This window comes from Ailuropoda melanoleuca, chromosome 20, assembly GCF_002007445.2.
Source record: "Ailuropoda melanoleuca isolate Jingjing chromosome 20, ASM200744v2, whole genome shotgun sequence".
NCBI lineage: Eukaryota > Metazoa > Chordata > Mammalia > Carnivora > Ursidae > Ailuropoda > Ailuropoda melanoleuca.
In genome coordinates this window covers 29708116-29726245 of record NC_048237.1, presented here as the reverse complement: position 1 = coordinate 29726245, position 18130 = coordinate 29708116, and the positions used below count along the sequence as shown (strand labels likewise).

Genomic DNA, 18130 nt, shown 5'->3' with positions numbered 1-18130 from the left:
CCCTATATAATTTATGTATCAAATTTGTTATGACATATTGGTTGAACACTTAAATATCTAATTGTGGCTTGGATTATACTAGGCATCTCTAAGTGATGTAAGAAAAAATACTGCAAGGTTTCTGCCTTTAGAAACATGCAGTTGGGTAGGTAATGTCTATCCTACTTCAGTCATAGCTGGTTATTTTCATTTTAATTCTTTTATATTACTGTATATATGTATATATGTCCTATTTTATTTGGAGGCTCCCCAGCTTTACTTTTGGTGACCTCTTGCCTCTACATCTAGTTCAAACCTTAGTCCTTCTGTGAAGCCTTCCTGGAAAAGATTTCGTCTCTCCCATATTAATTTATATATAGATACAGGTGCACAACGCACACGCTTCATCTCTTATTAGGAATATAATATGAATATGTTATATTCCTAAAACACATTATAATTTTAGGAATCTCTTTCCCTTATTATCCATAAATTCCTCTTTAGGCAGAGCTGTCTGATTCATGTTGGTGGCTGCTGGCACAGTGCCATGAATGAAATAGCGTTCTCTTGCCTACTGTTCACAGCAGTGGTTTTCAGCCTTACCCCCAGATATTTTTATTTCCGCAGTCTGGAGTAGGACCTTTATCAGGTGATCCTAATGTGTAGCCAGGTTGACAATCCTGGGCTATAGCCTTACCTTGAAATTTTCCAGGGCCAGTTGCTAAAATGGGTTAGGAAATGGCCTTGGTTTGCTAATTTTTGATCTCAGAATATAAAAAATTCATTAAGACAAATGTAGGATAAAAGCAATAATTTTTGTTAACCTCATAAGGCCTGGCAAATGCTTGGCTTCCTTAAGCCACTAATTCCTTAAGGACATCTGTATATGTTGGCTTTCATTATTTTCAAAGATGCCTTCTTTTTATTTCAGGCTTCTGGGCTGCCCTGTGTCTCAGGAGCAGAGTGAAGTGTGTCAGTGTGACCTGTACTCTGTGCTTTCTTGATCTTAGAGTCAGGGATTTCAGCATAAGGCCAATTGATATGAACCTGATTTAATCCTGTTCTCAGATATGAACTCTGAATGCTTGGTTCTGATAATATAGGATATTACAAATAAATTTGGAATTTAATGTATCATAATATTTTGTTTTGTACTAATATTATGATAAAAATGTTTCAGATGTCTTATACATTACCGTATGACAAGTCTTAGTACTTTATAATTTAGTCTCCCTATGAATTCTTTTCCACTTTCATAAATTATTAGAACTTAGACTTTTTATTTTATCTTTTATAGGTCCACCTGTCTATTTTAGACCCAAATTATTACTTGCTTTTGTAGCATCACTTGAACTTGAAATAGGGTTTGAGGGAGAACAAAGAAAAGGATCCCAGTAGGATCTCATTAGTAAAAAGCCTGTTAAGTGAGTTATATGGATTAGGATTTGTGGAATCTGTGTAAATGGCTGAAGATATGGTCTTAATTTTATTCATCTTACATATACTGCTGAAGTCCATTTACATATTACTAGTCACCTTCAAGGTATATGTACCTAATATACCTTTTCAATTAAAAAAAAAGTATATATTTGAAATTAGATCCACTGGTAAGTAGCAAAATCATTAATAGTTTTATTGCTATATATTAAAATATTATTTATGTGATTAATTAACCTGCTATTAACTTGTAATGTTGAAGGCTTACTTGGTGAAACCCTTGATTTAGTGACTTCTCTGAATTTATTCTCTAGCCAGGCCTGAACTGCAGTAATACCTTCACTCAGGTGGAGAGGAGACATCAAGATCATGCCAGACACATTTCCTTCGGTGGTAACTTGATTACCTTTTCACCTGTAAGGCCCCTCCGTGATGAACAACCAGAAGAATTTTGAATTTAAAAATAAATCCAAATATTTTTCTTCATATTATCAATGTGACATATTGTTAGCATATGGAAAATTGAAGAGTATGTATTTGTGTTCACTTCTAGTCAGTTTATAGAGTGTCATAAAATGTTTTAATATTCAGTGTTCATCAAAGTGTGTTAGATATGATAGTGTTTCTTGAGGGAAGTGGGGATGTTTTGTACGTTAACTATGCAGAATAAAAAATGTACTTTACCTCGCCTCTCTTGTTTAAAATGTATAAGCTTAAAGTTAAGTGTACTCACTTAGAGCTTATGAACATTCTTCAGTTTAATCAAAATATAGTATTAAACTTTGACAAATATTTGCGTCTTTTTATACTTCATTAGTTTGGGCTCTTAAATTTGTTGATGTTGAACAGCTTTGCATATTGCATTTTTCAGAGTATAGTGAGTATCTTTAAATGAGCTTTCTGGAATCTGAAGTCATTTACATGCTGCACTTTCAAATAGTTAAACTATTAGAGGGACCCATTAAATCTTTACCTTTTTCTTTTCATTTTCCCCTTCACATAACTGACAGCCTTAAAAGCAAATGCCTCCTTCCCTTGAAAAGAATTATATCAATCACTTAATGTGTTTGAAATATTTTCTCTTTTATAAAATTCTTAATTATAGGATTGTAGAAGACAGGGCAATAACAGCACCAAGAAGACTGTAGCTGCTGAAGCTTATAACCAGACCTGGGTCCAGTTATCTCTACCTCTGAATGAGTTAGGGTTGGAGGCATTCACCAGACAAGCAGCAGCTTTATAAACTTGTAAGATGAGGGGTTTTCAAAAAGAAAAGAAAACACATCCACTTTTGTTGTCAGAGAAAGGTATGTTAGGCTTGTGGGAAGACAGTATTTATCATCAAGCCCGTATGAGCAGTTAGGCTATCTGAGTTGCTGGCTTAGAAGAACGTTCTCAGAATGCCTATTCTTACCAAAAGATAGAAGCAACTTAAACAGCCCATTAATGAATAATTCAAGCAAGACATGCAGAACAAAGAAACGTATATAAAAGTTACGGTTTTTTAAGGGCCCAAGCATATGAGCATGCAAAAGAAGTTGGTGCAAAGTAACCCAAAGACTTGGAATCTATATAAAGCAATATGCAACATAACAAAATAGTATTTGCTCTCAAGGATAAAGCAGATGAGAATAGAAACAATGTCAGTAAATGTGATTTTCTTGTGGGTTAATAAGATGTACTATTGACTTGTTCAGAGAACTTTTGGCTGTTTAATAATAATAAAGTGAACTCAAACTGGCTTAATAACAGGGAAGTTTATTATTTTTACAAGTTGCCAGCGTGATTCCAGGTGCTTTACAATCAACAGCTTAATGATGGGATCAAGGTCCAACATTATGTTCATACTTCCTTCTGTCATCCTTGGTGTCGGCTTCCCTGTGGCTGGGTCCTTTTGGGGTCACAGATGTTGTTGGTGTATTGAAAATTGAAGAGTATGTATTTGTGTTCATTCCTATTCAATCAGTTTATATAGTGTCATAAAATGTTTTAATATTCAGTGTTCATCAAAGTGTGTTTTAGATATGATAGTGTTTCTCAAAAAAAGTGGGGATATTTTGACAATCCATTTGATATTGTCTTTAATCAGGATTCCTTATTTTATCTAGGATTATACTTGAATAAAACCATGACTATTAGGAAATAGGGAATGGATGGGCAAGCGGCCATCAATGTGCCCTACAACTAGACAGAGTGTTTTTAGGCTATCGGACTCTAGAATTATGAGGTATTAGAAAAATCCTTAGGATACAAGGAAAGAATATTGCTTTGGTAAAACAAATGCCTTTCCGAAAATGGAAAAAAAATTTTTTTCTATTTGTTGTGGACCTCCTATATGGCAACTCCACTGTGAACTTCATTCAACGATCACTGTAATCCTAAAAAAGGTGTATTATACCATTTTATAGACAAAGGACCCAAGGCTCAGGATTTAAGTATTTTGTGTAAACCAAGTTCCCTCTTTTTTCCATAGCTTATGTTTTTCCACTTAATTGTAGATGTGGAACAGTCAAGATGAGAATGTTAAGAGTAAGGAATTAACATAGTTTTTGAAATACACTGTGATGTGCTGCTGAAATTCCTCTTCAGGACTGAAAGACTTTTTCCTTTAATTGCTAGAAATGCTGTTAGACAGCTTTCAGATACCATCCCCACATGAGAACTACCTCAGGTGAAGAGAGACGCTTCACCCAAGATGATGCTGTTTCTCAGGTAGCTTTTATTTGTTCGTTTCCTGGTCAATGTGAAGATATAAAGGACTGTTCTCTTGACAGCCCTAAAGGATCATCCAGGCTTCAGAACCCCTGTAGGGTGGGCTGAGGCATCGATGCCCAACTTCTCCCTCTGCCCCATTGTGTGCCTTCTCGTCCCCATAGCTGTTGATCTCAAGATTCTCCCCCATAAACCTTTTGGGTTCTCATCTCTGCTTCCTGGGGAACCCACCTTGTGAAAATAAAAGTATCTGAGAAGATGGTGTTATAGAAACAATAAATAGACCAAACAGTATTTTGATTATATCTTTTATAAAGTAAGTGCTATGACCACACCCTAGTTTTGAAACTGTATGACTCTTTGGGCCTTCAGGTAATGAGGAGGGCCAGAAAGGCGTGGTTAAGAATGTTGGCAATGAGAACTATTAAATTTTTCTAGCTGTTGCTATATCTAATTAAGAGCTTTATTTTCCTCTACAAATATGGAGATTTCATAAAAAACCAAAAGAACCTACAGCAAGATTGTCTCATATTGGTATCAAATATGGATTTGAAAACAGCTTAGCTTAGAGAGAAAAAGTAGTTAAAAGGAGTGAAGAAATATACCAGAATGCTGACAGTAACAACAGCTACACTTTTTCTTTGTGCTTTTCTCATTCCTGAATATATGCTTCCTTAAGTAAAAAAATGGGAGAATGATTTCCTTGTAGCATCTTCTGGTTTTTATGAAACTCTGAAAGAGATTAAAACAATATTTTCTTTAAAAATATTTTAGTAAGTATAGAAAACTCTGGGAGACTCAAATGCAGTATTGATATTGCTACATATTCATTTTCTACTGAGTCCACTGTGCATTATCAAAAATAAATTGCCCCAATTAAATGATATATAAAGACGAGGAACTCTTAGAATGTTTATTAAATGGATGATTTACAAGGACAGTGATGAATGAAGGTAAAATTTTTCAGTCAGGAAACATGAAGTTTCAATGTGTATGGGTTTATATTCAATTTCTTTTTTTTAAATCCTCCCCTATAAGATTATATCATAGCGTGTGAAGCACTGGTGAGGTCTATGTCACCAGAAATTCCCAGTTTGCTGATTTCCTGGAGATTTTTCATCCGATGATTGTACTGCAACAAGTGAGCATCATTGACTGCAACCTTGAAGTGGTCAGATTCAACCAGCACTTGTATCTGAAATGGCACATACACAGAAGTGTTAGAAATGCTCATTAATTTCAAAACCAGCCTGGCCTGAGCTCAGAATGTCCCACGTTTCATCTTTATGAATATCTGTGGAACTGACTGAAGTCCAAAAAAGGAACTTTGGGGGCACCTGCGTGGCTCATTTGGTTAAGTGTCTGCCTTCAGCTCGGGTCATGATCCTGGAGTCCTGGGATTGGGTCCTGGGATGGAGCCCTGCATCGGGCTCCCTGCTCAGTAGGGAGTCTGTTTCTCCCTCTGCCTGCCTACTCCTCCTACTTGCACACTCTCACCCTCTCTCTCTCAAATAAAAACAACAAAACAAAAAGAAAAAAAAAAAACTTTGCAGCAAAAATAAACACAGATTGATATTCAAAGATTCAAGCAAAATAAAATGAGAGGGAAAGATAAATGAAGCCATAAAGGTAAAGATTAATAATGTGTCTCTATAAAAACAAAGTTTTTGTATGGCTAACACCTAAAAGTAAAAATACAAATACACCAAGTGCTGGCAAAGATGTGGAGAAAAAGGAACACTCACGTACCCTTGGTGGGAATGTGAATTGGTGCAGCCGCTGTGGGAAACAGTATGGAGGTTCCTCACAAAATTAAAGATAGAAATACTGTATGATCCAGTAATTCCACTACTGGGTATTTACCCAAAGAAAATGAAAACACTAGTGTGAGAAGATATATGCACCCCTATGTTTACTGCAGCATTGTCCATAGTAGCCAAGATATGGAAGCAATTCAAGCATGGATCCATAGATGAATGGATAAAGAAGATATATGGTATATAGACTTCTATATATATGCAATGGAATATAGCTCAGCCATAAAAAAGAATGATATCTTGCCATTTGTGACAACATGGATTGACCTAGAGGATATTATGCTAAATGAAATAAGTCAGAGAAAGACAAATACCATGATTTCACTTATATGTGGAATCTAAAAAACCGAAGGAAGAAACAAATGAACAAAAAGCAGAAATATAAATACAGAGAACATAAATATAGAGAACAAACTGATGGTTGCCAGAGGGGAAGGGAGGTATGGGGATGGGCAAAATGGGTGAAGGGGAGTGGGAGGTACAGGCTACCAGTGATGGGATGAAAGGTGCAGAACAGGAACACAGTCGGTGGTATCGTAATAGTGTTGTATAGTGACAGATGTAAGCATTAGCATAACATAGGGATGATCACTGGGTTGTACCCCTGAAACTAACATCCTGTGTCAACTGTACTTCAATAAATAAATGAAAATAAAAATACTAAAGTAGGAATCCTCTGCTAGAGTGACAAATGTTGTGAAGATTGATAACCAGTTTGGGCCAGAGTAGGGGAAACACTCTTCCAGCAGTTAGTGAACGTGTTTATCCTTATGGCCTTTTGGAAGCAGTACTTTCGCAATATCTTATCTAAATTTTAAATATGTACATTCTTGAGGGGCTCCTGGGTGGCTCAGTCAGTTAAACATCTGCCTTCAGCTCAGGTCATGATCCCAGGGTCCTGGGATCAAGCTCCACCTCAGGCTCCTTGCTCAGTGGGGAGTCTGCTTCTCCCTCTCCCCCTGCCCCCCGCTTGCGCTTCTCTCTCTTTCCCTCTCGCTCTGTCTCAAATAAAATCTTTTTAAAAATATGTACATTCTTGGAATAAAATTCTTGTTCTAGGAAGCAAAGATTTATAAGGACCATTATTACAGTATTTAAGTGAAATAAATAAACCAAATAAAGTTTTATTTGTTTGGAGTATTTCCATACTCCAAATTATCATCCATAGGGTACTCATAGACTTAGCACATATCTAAGCCATGAAATGCTATTAAGTAACAACGTTCTAATGTGAGAAGATGTCCACCAAATATAGAGTATGGTCCCTATAAGTCCCTGCCCTTGAGGAGCTTACAGTCTAGTTGTTTCATTGCCCATTCAACTGTCAACCTAACCCAATACTGTGGACCTAGTATTTGTTTAACCACTGCTTAAAAACAAAGTGTGTTGGGGCAGTTGGTAGAGCATGTGACTCTTTTTATTTTTTTTTAAGATTTTATTTATTCGACAGAGATAGAGACAGCCAGCGAGAGAGGGAACACAAGCAGGGGCGAGTGGGAGAGGAAGAAGCAGGCTCATCGTGGAGAAGCCTGATGTGGGGCTCGATCCCATAACACCGGGGTCGCCCTGAGCCGAAGGCAGACGCTTAACCGCTGTGCCACCCAGGCGCCCCAGAGCATGTGACTCTTGATCTTGGGGTCATCAGTTCAGGGGTAGAGATTATTTAATAAATAAAAGTTTTAAAAATAGTGTTGTATGTCATAGACAATACTGGAAAGATATTAACTAAGTTGCAACCTTTGTGAGGTTGGGAGAAAGGGGAAAAGATGGAGGTCTTTTTAATTTGAAAATCTATAAAAATTTTTTCATAAAACGTCTTAATTGTAGAATTTTAAAAAATTAGCTTTGATTGCCATGCCAATTATGCTGTATTAAGGTACTAAGTCTCAGCCCAACTGTACTGTTGAGACCTTCTGCCCTTTTTTTTCTTTTATAAGTGCACTCCACGCCCAGCATGGAGCCCAACATGGTACTTGAACTCAGGACCCTGAGATCAAGAGTCGGACACTTAACCGAATGAGCCACATAGGCGCCCCCTTCTGCCTTTTTTATTAAAGATGCTACTTTTCTCATTTCCAGAAAAGCTTGAACTCAAAGGTGTGGTAACAGGGACAATGGTGAAGGGCGGGAATGGAGCTGGGGAGTGTGCCAGTCCTATTGAGCATGGGCCCCCAGGATGGAGAGTGGATGTACCCGTTAGGTGTCCCAGGATAGCTGATAAATTCATTTCAAGTGCCTTGTGGTTGTAGAGTGATTTCCCATGAGAAATATGCATTATCAATATATAATGGTAGCAATAACTTACTTTGAATGGTTTACCACTTTCGAACGGGAAAGCCATCTGTCTTTCTTCCTTTCCCCAGATGTTATCCAGCTTTGTATTGCAGACAATGACTCTCTTGTTGTCCTCATTGAAGCGCGGGTTAAAGTGGAAAGCAACATCATTCCCTCTCTTGAAATCTAAAGCAAGCCTGTTTTAAACCAAAGACCAGAGTTAGTAACATGATTCAAGTTATACATCTGTATCAAGTGAAGATCATGTAATTATCTAAAGATCCAATTATTTTAAAAAATACAGGAACATTTTCGAAACGGAAGCAGACAAGCCAGAGTATGGCTTCAACTGGAACGTATACCAGGCCTAGTATTTGATGTGTTCTTGTAGGATGTGAAAGTAAGCGAAGCACTATGTGGTCCTTTTTTTTTTTGCCTCATTGTCTTTGGTCACATCATTCCATTCAGCTGTCATTCCCTCTTTACTGCCTCTACTATGAAAACTCTTCAAGGTCTCCTACTAGAAGCTTAGGGCCACTTTGAGGGCACTTTATGCTTTACATGGCAAATAATAACGCTTACCTCGTTCCTGCCCTGCCAGTTACTTTTAATACCTATTAAGGGCAAGCCAGTCACATAAATGGAAGCTATCAAATACCTTGCTTCCTTAAAGTTAACCAAAAACCTAGTCCTAAAATAACAGGAATGAGATAAACATAATGTTCAGTGTCCTGTTGCTATGTTGTAAAGTCATGGCAATAAATGTGTTAAACATTCCCTGATGTCACGTGGAATTAATGGAAGTGCTGGCTTAACTTTCTGACCTTGTTCTTTCTCCTTGGATGTTAATGCAAACGTGAGGCCTCGGACTGTTCAAGTCTTAACCCTATCGCTCAGCTTCTCCAAGTGTGTTCCCTGGAACACTAACATCAGAATCAGCTGGGGCTCTCATTTGAAAGCAAGGTCTACACTCTAGACCTATTAACAATGATTCCTTGGGCATTTTCATTTACCCAGTAACGGACACATACAACCACAAATGTATCTTCCGATGATTAAATTCCCAGGGAGAGGACCAAAACAGTCAGATGGCAACAGCATTTGTGTTTGACTCAAAAAAATCCAATGGCTGTATTTTCTCTGCAGTGAACAGGAAGATCTTGCCATCTCTATCACCTTAAACATTCTCTTTTTCAGGTAATTCCTCACATCGATTTTGCAGAACCAAGCAACCATTTTTTCAGTTTACTACCATCTTAACCATTTCCACCAAAATGAGTTTTAATCTGCCACAGTCTCTGACTACACCTCTAGGGTTCCTGGAGCTTAAGTTTCTAGTGCGAAACCCTCCATAAGGCCAACGCACCACTGTGGTTCTGTGTGAATGTGGCTGAGGGAGGAGAGCAGATACTCACGAATCGTGAATGCTCGATGCTCAGGCTCAGGTGTGCTGCTGGGGTCCGTGTTAGTTGGGGAGGAAAGATGGATAAGGACATGGGCAGGGGATAGACACATTTGGTAACTGGCTGTGAGACAAGCTTTATTGTGCAAGTAAGCACTGTGTAGAGAAGCTGTACAGCCTGTGTGGAAAGAAGGGGGGGCTTAGGGTACTGGCTACCACACAGAACCAGGGCAGGCCGGCTGGAGGTATGTGTGAATGGGCTAGCTGAATGTAAAATGGTTGGAACAGAGGCTGAATCCATTTCCTGTAACAGAAAAGGGGGTTCCCGTTGATCCCCCAGGAGCGAGGGGACAGATTCACAGAGGTTGTTTATGGATTCCTGTAAACCTGTGTACAAAGCTTGAACTTGTCCCTTTTGTGCGCTGTCTATAAAACCCAGAAACACAGATTAATTTATGGCTGCAGGAGCTTTAATGGTACCACTAACCTCAGGGACAGGCATACTGGATGTTTTCAGGATATCCTTAACCTGCTTGTGTTACATGTAAATATAACCAGTGGTAATAACAAGGGCTAGCCACCCCAAGGCAGCCATAAATCAGCATGGATTTCCCTAAATGAGCTCAGAGGCTCACTCCATCCTAGCTCACCTCCATCAGACCAGTTCCAATGGTGAAGGTTGACTTCCTTTGAGGAAGTCTTTAACTCATAGGATCTTTTTAAATCTTGACGTAAATAGTGTCTACTCAGAAGACTGGGGCTCCCCCATCCCACCACTTAACATCTGTAGACCTGGCTGACCCCATGGGAATCTGTGACTCTGCTGATGTGCCCAGTAGGAAAGTGGAAATGGAGGTCAAGCTCACCAGATCTGAGACTGCACTGTGACCTGCACGACTGCAGGGTCATCTGTACAAATATGAGGAGACAGAGGTATGATGAGCGAGCTCTCAGATCAACTCAAAATGACGCCCATCTTTGTGTTTCTGACCCTAATTTTTGATGGGCATCTAGATATAAAGTGCATGCTTGGTTTTTTAGACAAGATATGGCTCAGAGGTGGAGGGATGGCCAAGCATTACATGACAAAGGCTGTCCTTCCCTTAAATTCTAAGGTTCTCACTGCCAGGAAGAACCTAGGTTTTTCTGTATGGATTGTCTGCTCTTTCTCTTTGTCCGCACAAAGCAGAACTGTTTCAGGGCACCTGGGTGGCTCAGTCGGTTAAGCGTCTGTCTTCAGCTCAGGTCATGATTCCAGGGTCCGGGGATCAAGTCCCACATCAGGCTCCCTGTTGAGTAGGGAGCCTGCTTCTCCCTCTCCCTCTGCCTCTCCCCCCACTCATGCTCGTGCTCTCTCTCTCAAATAAATAAATGAAATCTTAAAAGAAAAAAAAGAGTAGAACTGTGTCATGGTGGTTCTGGGAGAAAAACAAGATTTAGTGAGGGATATTTTGTCCCCTTGGAGGGAACACACATTGATTTATGTGCTAATCCTATTCGATGGTATAGACTTCTCAATGCATAGTTTTAAATATTTTATTAAAATTCAAAATAGACAAATATATTAGAGTTGCTAATATTGTTCTTTACCTGTTTGCATTAGGCTTTACTGTGCCCAGAATTGTTATCAGCATGCGAGGCCTGACTCCTCCAGGCAAAGGTAGGTCATAAGGCACGGTCTGGGAATAAAAAACATAACACATATCAATAAAGAGTCATGCCTTCTTGGGGAAAGAAAAAAATACATGTTGCTAATATGACTAACACATAACGTTAATTTAATCCATTTTTCCAGACTCTCCGGTCACCCTGCCCAGGGCCTAAAGGGATAAGGCTTCCTACCTGCACAAGTAATAATCAAGAATAAAGCCATCAAGGGGCACCTTGGGTGGCTCAGTCAGTTAAGCATCTGCCTTCAGCTCAGGTCATGATCTTGGGGTCCTGGGATCGAGCCCCACATTGGGCTCAGCAAGAAGTCTGCTCAGCAAGAAGTCTGCTTCTCCCTCTCCCTCTGGCCCCTCCCTCTGCTTGTGCTCTCTCTCTCTCTCTCTCAAATAAATAAAAAAATAAATCTTAAAACAAAAGGAAGACGAAAATCATCAGTTAATTGGTGCCAAAGACAGAACATATTTCCTTTTGGAGCACTGTATCTCTCATTACTCAGGCAATCCCAATCTATAATTCATTCATTTGGACTATTTTTCAGAAAGGTTTAAGCTAGACCTTGCAATCAACATTAACATTTTTGTGCCACTCTTCTTTATTTAAAATTATTTTTATTGAGATATAATTGTATCAGTTTTAGCTATACAACTTTGTGCCACCCTTTTTTTTTTTTAAGATTTTATTTATTTATTTGACAGAGAGAGAGACAGCCAGTGAGAGGGGGAACACAAGCAGGGGGAGTGGGAGAGGAAGAAGCAGGCTCCCAGCAGGGAGCCCAATATGGGGCTCGATCCCAGCACCCTGGGATCAGGCCTTGAGCCGAAGGCAGACACTTAATGACTGAGCCACCCAGGCGCCCCATGCCACTCTTAAGAACCTGGTCACACAACATTCTTCATCACAGTCATTTNGAGCCCAATATGGGGCTCGATCCCAGCACCCTGGGATCAGGCCTTGAGCCGAAGGCAGACGCTTAACGACTGAGCCACCCAGGCGCCCCATGCCACTCTTAAGAACCTGGTCACACAACATTCTTCATCACAGTCATTTACTCCCTGAGGGCTTGTGAGTTCTCATAAGTTCTCCTTACATGGCATCAACAGGGGGGTCTGAACATGGCAGATACTAAATATTTGTTGAATGAACACTTTTCATTTAATACATTCCCTAGTTCTACCACAAAAATGTATTAACCATCTAGGTTCAAGGTGCTGTAAATATTCCCCAAACTCCCTTTGGCCTCTTCTCTCTTCCCTTAATAATTTCTTCACCCTGGGTTTAACCACCACCCAAGTCTTTTCTCTCCGGCCCCATGCCTCCTCCTATCTGAATTTCCTACAGATGCCTTAAATCCAACAGGTGTGAACTGGAATTGTCTCTTCTTCTCCCCCACCCCCGTCCCGTCTCCTTCCTGAGTTCCCGGTCTGGGCTGACCTGTGGCTGGTGCTCCAGTTATCCAGCCTTGAAAACTCCATCATCCCTAAGACCTAATCACTCGTTCCTGGGGTTCCTCCTCTGCAACCTCTCCCACATCTGCCTCTTCCTTGCCACAGCCTCCATGTCCCCATCTATCTGCAAATGACTAACTGTGGTCAACTAATGTCTGCCCAGTGCTGCCCACACTCCCAGTGCCTTCTCTGCACTCTCCTCTAGGCTGACCTAAAAGCAGATCAGACGCTACTTGTGCCAACGTCCACACGCTCCTGGAAGGGTCTGATTCCAGGCGGCTACTGAACGGTTCCCCACATCTGTATATTATCTCCCGACTAGACTATACATCTGGAAGGGAGGGATCTGTGTCTGAGATGTGTCTAGAGGCCCCAGGGGTTATGTTTTACCCTCAGAATTTATTTACTAAAATAGGTTTTAATATAAATGAAAATTCAATCCTTAGATCACAAAATTATCTTTAGAAGGTTTTTCAAAACCACATTACCTTGGTTTCCCTACACGTTCCCCCATGACCCCAGACAAACCGTATAACTCTCTCTTGTCCCCTTTCCTCATGCGTAAAGTAGGGACTGTAACAATATCTTACGGGGCAGATATGGGGTTAAATGAAATCATCCATGTAGAAGCACGCTGTCAGCGTGAGTTAGTGTTTATCAATAATACTAACCAAAGTGTCCCCCCATTACTGTGATCTTAACTTCATTTATATTTAAGCTGCTTTACAAATGTCTTCAAAAGATACACTGGCTTCTCTTTATACTAACAGAACATATACTAAACTCAATACAAACAATGATTTTTTCTATTGGGCTGACATACACCATGGCTGGTCCTTGAAAAGTGGCTCTAACCAGCGAGTTTACAGCTTCCAGTCTCTCTGCAGCCCTCTGCGGGTTGGTGCTCAGAACCAGCTCCCAGCCAGAGCACAGCAGAGTAATGGCACCAACACGCCAGACAATCTCTGTGTCGGTTCCTCATTAGCTTTGTCCTGATCACAATCACGTCTATGAAATGCCTGATTCCATCTTACCAGTGGTCCAGCAGGGATGCCAAAGGGGCCAGCGGCAGGGTGGGCTCCAGGAGCACTTGGCTGCCCAGGAGGCGGGTAGGCCCCAGGCCCACTCGGTTGCCCAGGGTAGGCTCCTGGTGCAGGTGGTCCAGGATAAGCAGGTGCTGTCGGGCCAGGGTAGGCTCCAGGAGGGGCCTGACCAGGATAGGCGCCAGGAGGGGCCTGACCAGGATAGCCGCCAGGAGGGGCCTGTCCAGGGTAGACTCCTGGAGGTGCCTGACCAGGATAGCCGCCCGGAGGGGCCTGACCAGGATAGCCGCCAGGAGGGGCCTGTCCAGGGTAGACACCAGGATAAGACACCCCTGGGTAGCCCCCTGCTCCAGCAGGCTGGTTTCCCCATTGACCAGGCCATCCTTGAGGGTTTGGGTTTCCAGACCCAGATAAAGCATCGTTAAGCTGGAAAGAAAGACATCGACAATTACGGGATGAAAAACACTCACAAAAACAGAATTTTCAGGAAAACAGAAATATGTGATCTAAGAAGTAGAGGGCTATGGTAAGGGTATGAAATTCATATCAATAAAACTTTTTCCACCTATTAAATAGTTTGCAGTTCCTAAAACTAAATTTAGACTTTGGGATTATATATACTTCATTACTTTATTCTTTTTTTTTTTTAGTAGTAATGTATCAGTACTGGTTTATTAATGGTAACAAGTGTACCATACTAATGTAAGACATTAATAGTAGAAGAAAGTGGGCGTAGGGTATACGGGAACTCTTTGTATTACCTTTGCAATTTTTCTGTAAATCTAAAACTATTGTAAAATTTCAAAGTTTATTTGTCTTAAAAGGCCAGATCATACCATTAAGAAAGTGGGATTCCAGATTGATTACTGTCTGTATGGGGAGGAAGAGAGCCATATAGAAAATGGAGAGCAAAGCAATTTACAGTTCTCAACATGAATTGTCTTTCCATAAAGAGTGCATTTTATTGAGGGATTATTATTCTAATAATGATTGCTATATTTTTTTGGCCATATAGGGTCAATATATTAACTATATGGTAAAGTTAATACAACTATCCAATGGCATAGACTTTTCCTTGCAAAGAACAAGGCTGGCTTAATAAGAGTCTCCATCTTGGTTTCACAAGACCATTCCAGAAGAGGATTTCTAGAAGGTGTGGTCCCCTTCTTAGTGGCTCTCAAAGGGCTTCTAGTCCCATTTCTGACCTCTAACAGAACCACAAGCCTGTCTCTGGCAGCCACAACAGGTACATGGCCATGTACAGTGGTTTCTGATATAGGCCTGTACTTGTCTTATCTGTGTTTTTTTGATCATGGCTTATCACAGTCAAGCAACTATATGGTTCAGATGAAAAGACGCCCTACAGCAGGTGGTCAGGGTGATGGGGCTGAGTTCCCATAGTTCCATGAGTTCCATGTTTGACAGCAAAGAGTCAGTCCTGCCATATTGCCAATGTGGCAATGTACTGGTCAAATCCATCCCTCTCCTTGCCTCGTGCTGATACAGGGGAGCTAACTCCTGCAGATGGTGGTTTCCAGGCTTCCAGATGAGTCTGACTAAGAGGCAGCATTGGCGGGAGACTAAAGAGTGGAGGAAGGGAGAAGCCAGGGTAGCTCCTTGCTTCCTTCTGCCTCATGGGGTGTCTGCACAGCTGCCGTATCTCCTGCCTCCCTTTATTCTTGCTTCCCATCATCTCAGACCAGGAGGGCTGTCTTTCATAATCAGCGAAAGTCAGGAGCTAGCCTTCCTCTATGTAAAAGCACATCTTCTCTAACTGACATGAGAACAATCGCAGAAATCAGGATACTTGGCCTGCAGCACACTCCCTTTGCTCATATTATTTCTTGGCTCCTGCCCACAGAATCTACCTACCTGTTTCTGTCCCAGGCTCTTCAGTGGAGGAGTTATTGTTAGTGAGTCCCAGGCCTCTATCTGCCTGGCTTTCTTCCTGGGCCTACTGCTGGAGAAACAGGACTTCAGCTAATAAGCCCTCATTGGGCAGTTAAGGCCAGAGGAAGCCGCAGGGTGAGAGAATTAGAAGGGGACGTGTGGTGGTAAAGAAGAAAGCCCCCAACCTACATGGAATGTATATTATGGTACGAAAACAGATACAAAACACTTACTGAAAAACTGTCCGCCATTTTCCTGAAAGGGAAAAAAAAGATAGGTTATCATTTGACCCTAGAAGACTTTACCAGTTTCTATATAACATCACAAATAGTTCCTTGGACAGTTCTGGATGATCTACAGGCATTCTTCTAACCAAGCAAGTTTATTCCCCAAACATGCCTAAATCAATAGTGTGGAACCACAAAACAAGCCCTAGCAGGGATGCAGTCCAGCTAGATCACCAAGCCCTATTTAAATCATAATTTTAAACTCGAATCATACTAGCCTGGGTTCTGAATCCTGGGAGTAAGAGGCCATACAACACAGGAGAGAGAAGAACAAGGAAGAAAATGTTCTGCCCCTTCCTTGGTGAAGACACAAACAGTCCTGATTCACCTGTGGTCCTCCTCACCTTCCTCCCTGGATGCTTTTTCCTCCACCTCTTACAAAGGGCTTAGCCTCTTGATATCACCCACCTCCCCTTTTGTTCCCAAGATCAACCCCCATGCCCTCTTCTGGGTTTCAGCAGGAAAGCAGAGTTGATGGATTCCTACTGAGATTTGAAACCAATGCCCTTAGATGCAGTTGTTGCCAATTATTGATTCCCTCGTTTGCACATATTTATGCCTGCTCTGGGCCAGGCACTGTGCGGGCTCTTGCTTGGGTCTGAAGATGGATAGGCCAAGATCTGTATGGTCAAAGGGCTCACAGGCCAGCAGGGATCACAAGGGATCAATGCTGTGAGCCAGACAGTGTGATGGGGAGTCACAACTAGAACTATTACTTTTTTTTTTTTTTAAGATTTTATTTACTTGTTAGAGAGAGAGAGAGAGAGAGCACGCACAAGCAAGGGGAGGGAGAGGGAGAAGCAGGCTCCCCGCCGAGCAGGGAGCCAGATGCAGGACTCTAGCCCAGGACCTGGGAACATAACCTGAGCTGGAGGCAGACGCTTAACCGACTGAGCCTCCCAGGTGTGCCTAGAACTATTACTTCTAAGAAGGGAAGAGGTGGTGTTTGAGCTAAGCCTTAAAGGAGAGGTGAGATCTGGATGTGGAGCAAAGAAGAAGAAAGGCATGTACAAGATGCATCTGCTTTTTTTTTTTTTTAAAGTTATTGTTACTCCAAACGGAACTCTGGCAGTATTAAAAAACTAGGGTGAAAAGCAAAGAAAAGTCAAGAAAGGAAAAGAAGTCAGGTAATATGAAGGAAAACATTTTTGGGTAGGACGCTACCAAAGAGAGTCGGCTTTGCCCAAAGCTGACTCAAGGGGTGGCCTTGACACATCACTCCTGCTCCTCTCCCTATGCCAAGTCTCTAATCATGTAAGATGTTTTACACCTGCTCCCACTGCAGGTGTCCTGGCAGTGAGGGGAAGAGGGCAGCTTTGGACTCCTACGGCCTGGGTGAGTTTTCTTGGGTCAGGATCACCTGTGCTATAGCTAAAGTGGCCTGGATCTTAAACAATCAGAATCTCTTTTCCCTTGACTTGCCCACTTGTGATATTTTCTAAATTATTTTAAGAAATGGCATTACCCCCCGCCAAGGGATCCTAATTGATAGGTCCTAAAAATCTAAAATATTAGACTTTTGGGGGGAAAAAAAANTGCTCCCACTGCAGGTGTCCTGGCAGTGAGGGGAAGAGGGCAGCTTTGGACTCCTACGGCCTGGGTGAGTTTTCTTGGGTCAGGATCACCTGTGCTATAGCTAAAGTGGCCTGGATCTTAAACAATCAGAATCTCTTTTCCCTTGACTTGCCCACTTGTGATATTTTCTAAATTATTTTAAGAAATGGCATTACCCCCCGCCAAGGGATCCTAATTGATAGGTCCTAAAAATCTAAAATATTAGACTTTTGGGGGGAAAAAAAAGAGGCAGAACTCCTCTTAGGACTTAATGTCCTCCATTTATACATCTCAGATATTTTATCATTCTTTGCTGTTACATATACCACAGTTAAATATTACCTTCTACTAAGTTCTTTTTTTTTTTTTGGCATATCTTTTTTTTAAAGGTGGGCATTCTCAAACATTATTTGGAAACAGTTTAGGATATCACCGTATCCATCTTCTAACACGGGAAACTGCTGGCAATTTGGGAAGTCACAGTGACACTCCCAGGGCTTATGTTCTGCATTTCCTATAGCATTTGATCTTTATTTATTTTTTTTTAAAGATTTTATTTATTTATTCGACAGAGATAGAGACAGCCAGCAAGAGAGGGGACAGAAGGAGGGGGAGTGGGAGA

General features: G+C 41.1%; 2 protein-coding genes and 1 long non-coding RNA gene across 3 annotated transcripts in view; 2 read left to right on the top strand and 1 right to left on the bottom strand.

The window, feature by feature from the left end:
- The window catches only part of DLGAP5 (DLG associated protein 5), a 35646-nt gene extending 33440 nt beyond the window's left edge, over positions 1–2206 (top strand). Inside the window, exon 18 of the mRNA XM_034648687.1 lies at positions 1731–2206. Within this exon, the coding sequence (XP_034504578.1) occupies positions 1731–1871 (141 nt within the window). The 3' untranslated portion in view covers positions 1872–2206. The remainder of the gene's footprint in view (positions 1–1730) is intronic.
- Positions 2207–5027: 2821 nt separating this feature from the next.
- Positions 5028–18130, bottom strand: part of LGALS3 (galectin 3) — an 18902-nt gene continuing 5799 nt past the window's right edge. The window contains exons 2-6 of the mRNA XM_034648475.1: positions 15901–15922; positions 13769–14203; positions 11212–11300; positions 8251–8416; positions 5028–5323 (exon numbers count right to left, since the gene is read on the bottom strand). Coding sequence (XP_034504366.1) covers positions 5168–5323; positions 8251–8416; positions 11212–11300; positions 13769–14203; positions 15901–15918 — 864 coding nt within the window. The 5' untranslated portion in view covers positions 15919–15922 and the 3' untranslated portion in view covers positions 5028–5167. The remainder of the gene's footprint in view (positions 5324–8250; positions 8417–11211; positions 11301–13768; positions 14204–15900; positions 15923–18130) is intronic.
- On the top strand, positions 17167–17740 carry LOC117797236. The gene is made up of 2 exons (XR_004622168.1): positions 17167–17239; positions 17505–17740. It is a non-coding gene; the product is annotated as an uncharacterized LOC117797236 (long non-coding RNA).